The following is a 9967-nucleotide window of genomic DNA, read 5'->3' on the forward strand; positions in this document are numbered from 1 at the left end:
AAGCCTTAACTCATCATGTCGCTATATTTATGGGGCTTAAATGCCATACATGTATCAAAGTAACAAAAAAAAACAAAAATCTCTTTTAATCATCATTATCATTTTAGCTGTACGACGTCCACAGCTGGACATGTGCTTCCCACATGGACGTCATGGCGGTAAAACATCATCCTGTAAAGCAGTCAATTATTGTCCCGAGGATCTAAGGGTGGAGATTCAGTTCTTCAGATCCAATATAAAGTCAGTACTAATTGCTGTACTAGAACGCGACGTGGAGGGTGATAAAAGAACTCACGCTGCAGCTCCATGTCTTCACTAATCGGCCATCATCATCATTACAGCGTTAAGATACCTGCTGAATATAAACCGTTCCCCAAGATTTCCGGATCGATTGGAAAATTCGTGGTCGTCTGTCCAAGTTGGGGGGGGAGGCTACTTTCGCCGTATCTACCCTGATCAATCCACGTTTAAAAAAAAAAGAAAAATAACGCTATAGAGAGATTAATACAACATAAGTGAAAGCGTCAAAAGCAATCCCTGGGTGACAACAATACAAAACTGTTTAGAATACGGATATATATAATAACTTGCTAAAACTCTTACGCCCGCCCCTCCCCCTATAAACTCTTATCAAGTCCACTATCGAATTGCCCTAAGTTTGGAAACTCAAAATCAGATCACATATTATGCAAAGAATTTTCCCAACAGTTTGTAGAGCAAACTTAAAACTAGTGTTACCAACATGACGCTACAAGTGCAGTTGCACCAACTTAAAAAAGGATGCGTTCTGAAACACCAACGATATCAAATGAGGACCCTTACAAAATCTTTCTTGATTCTTTATTCGAAATGCCTGTTACAGAGATATACTAAGACTGAAGAAGATTTCAATTCACATATTTGGTTTACTATACCTGGCATAAAAACTCAAGAAGCGTCCTCGTGAGTTCGTCATCATCTGTTCTATCAAGCGCCACTTGCACGAGGTTCCTAACCCTGGCATCGCACCGTGACTCCGGTAAAGATATGCCCAGCGATGGTATACACCGTGGACTGTAGTCTGGAAGTAAATATTACAAATTAATCGATTAATTTCATTTCCAACTGAGGAACTCGATGCAACAGAATCAAAGATAAAATAAAACTACATTGTGTCAATCAATATATCGACTTGGACTAGAAAGAGATAAAGATACATTGCCAGTGTTTTGAACGTGAGAGTCAGTCAGAAACCAACTTTCTTTTTTGTTGTTTATTTGTTTAAAAATGATTCAAACGCTGTTAATTAAATACCTTTTGCACATATAAGGCAATTATCAAAAATAAGAAATCAAAAATATCACGCACCGGCGCGAGACCGGTACTGCGAATAGAATTCTCTCTATCAGTTCCTGGTCTCGCGTTTTTTGGCATTGCAGGTGCAAATGAATTTAATTTATAAAAGAAAATCAAAAGCCAATAGTTCTCCAACGAAGCTAAAACGTTCAGTGCCATGTTGGCATGTAACTTTGCGCGATGCCGGCGCCGTATTGGTTCTTAAAAGTTGGTCCGTATACATCTCGCGCCGGTGCGAGATCGGCACCTAACCCTACAATACGTGCCCCGCGCCGTTATGTATAAAGTAAACACTGCCATACGGAAGCAGGATGTGAAAAGTAACAAAAGAAATCACGCTACGGATTCAACTCTTAAACGGTCATAGTATTATCCTTTCAACAATAAGGCGTCCAATACTGGACGTGGCCTTCTCATAGATTTCCAACAGAACTGGTCGGACAAGACAAGCAATCAAGAGCCTGTAAAAATGTCCATGTTATATACCTGTAGTAAATTAATTGTAAATCATGCATATTTTGAAAATAATAAGTTAATTTCAAGGTAGGCCCCGTGTCTTAAAACATAAACCTAATTAAGATACCATGTAAAGATTGAATAATTTCCACGCAGTAGTCCCTGGCAGCGCCGTCACTCAGGAGCGTGGTTGGAAGCATGTGGAACTCCTCAACGTTGAACATAGCAATTCCAGCTACGAAACTCGCCTCCAGTTCCGCCAGTACCTTGGCATGAAGATCTTCGTGATAGAAGGCCCTGTGTGCAGTCAGTACAGACCGGTTGTAGAAGTGAACCTTGATATTACGAGCAAAAGGTTCAGGATTGAAAAAGAGTAAATCTAAGCCAGATTTTTTGTTTACATACCTCCTCCTCGCTAACTACAATAGTACCTCAACGTAGACAATGCTCTACAAAACGCAGCCGATTTTTTTGTCGTAAGTAACTAGTCTACTAGATGTGCCAAATCAAATGCCGGGATCTATACCTATGTTTATGAAGAACCATCAACGTTAGCTTTGGTTTGAACTATCATATCGGTTGTAGGACGTTTACTACTGGACATAGGACGCTTTATGACTTTTTTAAATATATTATCTGTCCACCTTGTGGGGGGAACGTCCCACGCTGCGCATGCCTGTCCGTGGCCACTTCTGTTTACCAAACCACCGCTCTATATTCCTAAGTAAATCTCGTAGAGTAATCACGGAAAGCCTCGCCCCGCACCCCAATAACTCTTTGAGTAACTGTGCTTACGAATGCGATCAGAACTGAGAGACCATGTTTCAATACCTTCATCATCATATAACCCAACTATAAAGCATAGGTCTCCGTCGCAAACGACCATGTCTTGAGTTTTAATACATTTTTTATGACCACGCCAAAATCATTTTCCATTCAGAAGAGACAATTACATTTCATTTCATATTAGGAATGTTTCCCGTTTTATTTCCTAGATTTAATTTTTTTTACCCACAAATATATTTTTATACCCGATTCTTCAACTGGCGATTTTAACGCATTACTATAAATTATATGTAAGACTAAATTAATAATATATATTTTTTTTGTCAATGCCATTTTTCGTCTATTGTAACAATTGGAAAAATAAATGTTAAAGATATGTTTTTCTCACATTTTTCTTGTGACTTCAATATCAGTAGGTAAATGATTCTATTTTCTTTATTTTAAGGTTACCAACTGCTGCTGTACCATAAATCATCACTATATTTTGTAACAAACACATCATGTTACCTGGAGCGCAGATGTAGCGCGGCTAGTAGATGCAATGCGCACACGCACAGAGTCTGCAGTGCACGATGCAGGCGTGTATACTGCGCATGCACACACATCGCCCGCTGCAGTACGCTAAGCAGCGCTCGAACTCCACAAGCAGCCTTCAAAACCCCGTGACCTCCTGACGAGTCACCCCACTCGTGTTCCTGCGTGCCTCTTATGTCCTGAACAATTAATTGTATTAATTAAATAGAGATTACGCCTTCCTCATAGATTACCAAGATTGACTGTGGTCGGAACACTAAGACCCTACTAACAAAGCAAATAATATTAACACACCTTCCTAATGTACGGGAGTTTTTAATGACAATTTCACCTTATTTTTTGACCATAGTATAACAGATTATTCCGTTTAATTAAAAATGAAGTCATACAATTATTACAATTAAATTGAAAATAATTTCTAATAATTAAACTTTACTTACAGATCTTGAGAAAAGAGCGAGTTTCGCCAGCAGTTGTCGCAGCGGCAAAGCCTTTAGTAGCGCCAAAGCATCTCTCTCGCGCAAACGGCCGTCACTCACTGCGCTTCCTTCACCTCTCTTGCCAACTTCCTCCCACGCCTCATCCAGATCTGTTTAGGTAAAAACTCTCAAAAAAATTAATCACTAAACATCATACTGTATATCTTATAATGGTGTATTCTTCACCTTCACCAGCATAATTTTTGCCATAGAACATCTACTACACTTACATCTTACCATTTCTTTCCATTACACAATCGTCTCTGCACATTTAAAAGTAAGATCTACAAATCTCTTCATTTGTGATGAATTAATCCTAATGATGGCAACTTTACAGGGATCATCATCATAATTACATCGGCCGTAGGATATTTACACCTGAATGTCCTACGACCCGTCTCCCAGATATTTCCGAGGAGACCGGTAGAAAGCAGACTTACATCCTGGTTGGACGTTGTACGAGCTGTTTCGTGGTCTCAACTAGAGAAACTTAAGATGCCATCCACAAGATCTTGGTAGAGTTGACTCTATACGTGTTTAACATTCTTTTTCATAATACCCGAGAGGATAGAATGGTTGCTTTTATTAGAAAGATTACTATCCACCTGGCGTCAGGTACCAGAGTGAGAGGTAGACCTAATGCCAGATGGGTTGAACAGATCGTGGCTACAGCAGGTCGCAGGTGGCTCCAATTCGCCAAAGATAGAAAATTGAAAGCTTTGGAGTAGGATTTTACCCTTTGGTTAAAATTATTATGTAAAATTTTAAATTATTTTTTAATCTATATGGAATTAAATAAAGCCTTATTATTATTACTAACCTTCCGTACATTCCACGGCCGTTTCAAGTCCAGGTTTTGCCAGAAGTAGCTCTAGCAATCCGATGACTCTTGCCGCGCTGCTCAGGTCAGTGACTTGCACGCGTATCACTTGTGATGCCCATTGTACGGAACGTGTTTGTCTAATTATAAAACAAAAAATTAAAAAGGTTTTTTTCTACTTTAATGCTACCGGAACCGCTGCACCGCCTCTTAGGCAAGAACGGAACGAGCGATACTCCCACCTCCTCACCCCGCGCATACCTAAGGAGTGGTACAGCTGTTTAGGTTACTATAAAGAGCTATTGTTTAACCTTCAACATATCATATTACTTGTAACATTATACCTATTTTAATGAATCTCTTTAATCAACATTTATTAATATCATGGAATATTGGTAAAATAAAGATACCGATCCGAGACCGTATCGTGTTTAGGACAAGGACTTTATTTAGCAATATTTTTTCATTCGTACTATTTTATTTTCATTCTTCCTCTCCCATTCAACGCACGAACACAATTTCTATTGCTACATCCTCTTTTATTCAGAACATTTTTTTTCTCTTCCTTTCATAGACTATCCTTACACGCATCGCTTTTCTTCCTTCGCCACGTTCTTTGATATTATTTAGTTAACAATTTAAAATTTCTTATTTTTACCGCACCTTAGACGCGATTAAACGGAGGAGGGAGATTATCGACTTTGTTCCTTGGCCCCCGCCACGTCGCGGTGTACTAGGGCGCGGTACAGCGGTTTCGGTGGCATTAAAAATAAAGAGCTTTTTCGCGCCCTTTAAATGTTCCAATGGGAGACCAAGCTCTGCGTTTTTAAAAAGTGATCATATTATTAATCATAATTCGTTTCAGAGTAAAGTTGATAATCACCTGAATAAATGATGAATTAGAAATATTAAATGCCTGAGGTCTCTGTTATCAAGCAACGAAGCTGTTAATACAACCGCCCACTGTCGGAGCGAGCTGGAGTAAGCCTGCGAGTTGTCGTCGGCCAATCTAAGCGCTTGCAGCACCAGGGACAGCGCTTCACGAATCTCACCCTTATTGCTTCGTATCGTTTCGTATACCAATTCTTCTATCTAAAAAAAAGTAATTTAAAAACAAAACTTCTTATACTTAGGAAAGGCACATACATAGAGGTCCCATTAATTAACGTCAGGCTTAATTCGATTAATAATTGGCTGGTACAGTATATGTGACATACATTTTGAAACTAAGCATTAATACATTTTGAAGCAATTTACACGTAAAAGAGAGAGACGGACAGCTATTGCATGTTTGTATAAAAATTGTAAACTGAGGATTTTCGAAACGACAACATCACACGCATGGGCGTTTAAGACAAAGACATAAAATGCTGAAAAGATGATTTTTTATTTACATTCAATTCTCATTTTCATTACTTTATGCCTTATTCCCCCTCTGAGCCGTACTGAGCTAATAGAGTTAAATATATAAAAGAGAGATATAGTTGATCATGGGATATCCAAGATCAAAAAGACGTAAATCACTCTTCTTGTCAAGGATACATTTTGCCCTATATTTAACATTGTATGTATGTAGACAACTTGTTTAAAATTATTGTGAGAAGCGATACCATTATATTAACATTATAAACGAAGTATATACATATATGTAACAAATCATTCGCATCATTTATTTTTACAGGACATTAAAACAAGTGGCTGCGTAAAATTGATAAGAGAACCTTATCAATAATTTCCTATTACACACTACAATGTAACTTCGTAATAAATATAAATAAATAAAGTCCGAAGAATAAATGCTTGTTTATTATTTTTAAGAATTAATTTCTTTTAGTGTAAGTTGCCGTATAACTGGATGCAGCCCACTTCGAATCTGTCTTATTGGATTTTTTTTCGGTGAAAGCCTTTCTCCTGCTGCTGAAATATTTTTTTAAATAAAAAGTATATTTGTATTGAAAGAATCCGGGATGAGAATGAGTGAGACGGACGACATACACCATCTTGAGCGCCGGTAGAGGATTCTAAAATCCCTCACACTATAATAGGTTTTATTGTTATTGCCATAGAGTTATAACTCGTTTCACACTATTGCGACATACATCAATTATACCGATTAAAATGAATTTTATACTAAATAATCCTGGGTTTAATACTAAATTCTATTTAGTGTTATTCATGTCTTTAGTTTAATTTTTTCAATGTAATTGTGTTTCTGTGTTATTATAGCGTGTTATAAATATTTAACCTATATTCTTTAAGAAACTCTCTCGGAAAATCTTTAACTTTTTTCTACCTTCAACGGAGTACGGTTGCACTGCCACTACAGATGTTCGTAGGTCAATGAAACATTTGGTATTAAGACAATTTAAAAGCACCCATAGAAGATAATTTTGACTTTGACGGACAATTCTACAAGTTACGTTGGTGCCCTTAATTCTCTGTGGATCTTCTCATTTCTGATAAGAGTTAATAATGAAAGTTGATACTTGCCTGACAATATGCCAGCAGTGCTGAATGTTGGTGATGGCAAAATGACTCCTGTACTTCACGCGCTAAGGATTCTAATCGCATGCGAGCAGCTGGAATCTTCTCCTTCTGCAACTCAGCGTGCACGTAACTTAAGTTTAAATGCACAGTCCTCGCACAAGGTGGGCACTCTTGTGACATGAACACTTGACGTCTCTCAATTTTCCATAAAGCTGCTCTCGACTTCTCTTCCAGTACGAATCCCTGACTTATAGTGTTTTTTGCGCGCTCCACTGCATTTAAAGATGATCTGAAATATAACTTAAATGTATAATAAATTATTTTGAGGTTCTTTTTAAGTTAATAAGAGTATTTACAGAATACGACAAACAAGAATTAGGAAGTTAGTGGCAGTCACACAGAAGAAATGGCCGCAGAAGCCTTAAGGTTCTGTATGTAGCGACCACGGACCGGAACGCGCCAGTAAGCTGAACAGATGATCTTGTTGAGGTCCTCAGAAGAGGCTAGATGCAGGCCCCTTTCTACCCGTACATTAGGTGAGGCCTATGTCCATCAGTGGTGATGAAGAACAAACACTCAAAAGGATACATAAAGTTTTAATTAGGATTTTAATATATAGTCATATAAATAAATGGTAATATAAAGTAGAATTGTAGCCTTAACAACAAAAGCAATTTTTTATAAAAAATTTGTTACAAATTCTATTATAATCGTCAATTTAATCATAGGGTATCCACTAATGGACAAAGGCCTTGAAATAATTTAAATAAAACAAAAAAAAGAAAAGTGATTATAAACTGTGATACAATCTCACAGCCATAGTAATAAATGAAAATGTAAATTTCGGATCCCGCTAAAAAGATGATGGAAGTGAGGCAATGTATGAAAGGAATGGTAAGAAAATAAATGTAAGATGGTGAAAGGAAAAAAGAGAAAAGAATGGAAGATATTAGAAGAATAAGAGAGGAGCGTGAGAATGATAATAATCAGTGATGATTTTTATTTTTATAAATAGTCCTAGTTTTACCATGGTAGAGGAGAATGAGATGTCCCCAAACGGGGGGCTATAAAAAATAGACACATACACACACCCCTTAGATTTACAATAGAACTGGTTTTTTGGTTTTACTGTCCTCTGTTTCTAATACTCTACTTCTAGATAATGATAAATCGCATAAATCACATAAAATCTATAAAGTTTTAACTATTGTTAGCTAACTTAATCTAAAATATGTTGTCTCGTTCATGTATTATATATTATCTGTGTAACAGACACAAATGATTAATTAAAACCGCCTCAATAAATAATTAGCTAAAACTTCTTTAGACACAAATATACATCTATTTATATTGTCCACTTGAATTTAAAGGACAGTAATATCCTTTGTTGGAAAAAATAATCTTCTATAAACATAATCCGTTTAACTAATATATATATATACACCTTGATTGGTTATTGGTGTAAAAAGCCTTAAAGTGATCTATGTATAGATCATTTGCTGTCAAGTAAGTACATCCTATAAAAATCACTTGTAGAAATAATATATAACATTATGATGATATGATAAAGATAGCATTTTTATAATGTGGATAATTTCAAATTATAATTATTTACTGTTAAATCATTTGCCACTACATACTTTGTACTTCCAGAAGTTATTGGTCATCACTTTATGGTTACTAGTTCATTGAAAACAGGTATAAAAGCTTTTACATACATAACTAATTACCATATATATAAGACTTGTACTACATATCTTTCTACCTGAAGGTTGTTAACAGATCCACAAGCGGATGCTCTGGGCCGCTTACAGGACCCGCCTCTACAATGCTCTCTTCTTTTTCACTAATTGTTCTTACTTCATTAATTTCCATTCCACCGAAGAGTCTTATTGCTTCTTGTAATGTCATGCATTGTATTTTAGGCATAACTTCAGCAACAGGAGCCTCTGCTTCAATGTTATATGCAGCAGGAATTGCATTGGTTTCTTCATCAAATAATGGAGCTGATGGGATACCATGTTCATCAGTATTTTCACATGTTTGATCACTATACAAAGCTTCCCCTGGGCTTTCATTATATCTAGAACTTAAATTTTCAACAGTTGAATTAAAGTTTTGAAGATCTTCATCTTGAGTTACTTCTTCTACTGGTACTGTGTCAGATGTAATATTATCTATTAATAATGTAGCCTCTGTGATAACTTCTTGATGTATTCCATCAGTATTTCTTATAATTTTAGGTTCTTCATTTATTTTTACATTACTCTCACTTTCCAATTCTTCTGATTCCGAAACTTTTATCCGTTTCTCCTTTGTTTTCTTTTTCTAAAATGATTGTCATACTTTAATAAATTATATCTTTCTTAAATATATTTGATATGTGTAAAATTAAATTAATTTTTGTTAAAAATTTATGTGATATTTAAAAAAGAATATTAAATTAAATGTATTATAATATGATAAATGTGATCCCATAGGCCAGATTTCAGATAATTTGACTATAGGATAAAGATAAATTTTAACCAAACAGAAAGGCAAACTGGTCTGGAGAGTACAATTAGATTAAAAGAATTATGTCCTGCTCTTCCAAAAACATCTTAATGGGTAGAAATTGACCTCAGATTATTTTTGGAAGCAAGATATTTCTTTAGTACATAAATAATCTTTAATAATAGAGAAATAGAATCGTTATCCACATCTGTAAACTTCTGATGTTAAGAATAAGTAAAGATTCGAGGTAATAAAAATCAAAAATAATATTAACACACTGTCGTTCGAAAAAACTTTAATAAATATCGAAGGTAATGAGAAATTATACTAATTACAGATGTCTTTAAATGCATCAAAATGTATGCTAAATGTATTACACATACGCAATAATGAACAAAGAGTTTACAATATTTTACTACGCACTTCTCGTCGTTTTTCCTTGACCATTGTCGCCATATTACCATGCAAACAAAAATCGTGATATATATTTTTTTTAAATTCACTTGTTGATTGTAGCCTTTACTAACTTGCACTGTTTTGCACTTGCTGTAAATTGAAAAGGAGTTTGTTTTGGAAA

General features: G+C 35.7%; 1 protein-coding gene across 1 annotated transcript in view; it reads right to left on the reverse strand.

The window, feature by feature from the left end:
* The window catches only part of LOC137927160 (uncharacterized), a 44224-nt gene extending 34257 nt beyond the window's left edge, over window positions 1-9967 (reverse strand). Inside the window, exons 1-9 of the mRNA XM_068770991.1 lie at window positions 9814-9967; window positions 8663-9225; window positions 6901-7186; window positions 5294-5502; window positions 4411-4550; window positions 3552-3700; window positions 3085-3290; window positions 1919-2088; window positions 915-1060 (exon numbers count right to left, since the gene is read on the reverse strand). Of these exons, the coding sequence (XP_068627092.1) occupies window positions 915-1060; window positions 1919-2088; window positions 3085-3290; window positions 3552-3700; window positions 4411-4550; window positions 5294-5502; window positions 6901-7186; window positions 8663-9225; window positions 9814-9846 (1902 nt within the window). The 5' untranslated portion in view covers window positions 9847-9967. The remainder of the gene's footprint in view (window positions 1-914; window positions 1061-1918; window positions 2089-3084; window positions 3291-3551; window positions 3701-4410; window positions 4551-5293; window positions 5503-6900; window positions 7187-8662; window positions 9226-9813) is intronic.

This window comes from Battus philenor, unplaced genomic scaffold, assembly GCF_028537555.1.
Source record: "Battus philenor isolate CCGP_79_NKW_IND1 unplaced genomic scaffold, ilBatPhil1.0.hap1 SCAF_10, whole genome shotgun sequence".
Classification (NCBI taxonomy): Eukaryota; Metazoa; Arthropoda; class Insecta; order Lepidoptera; family Papilionidae; genus Battus; species Battus philenor.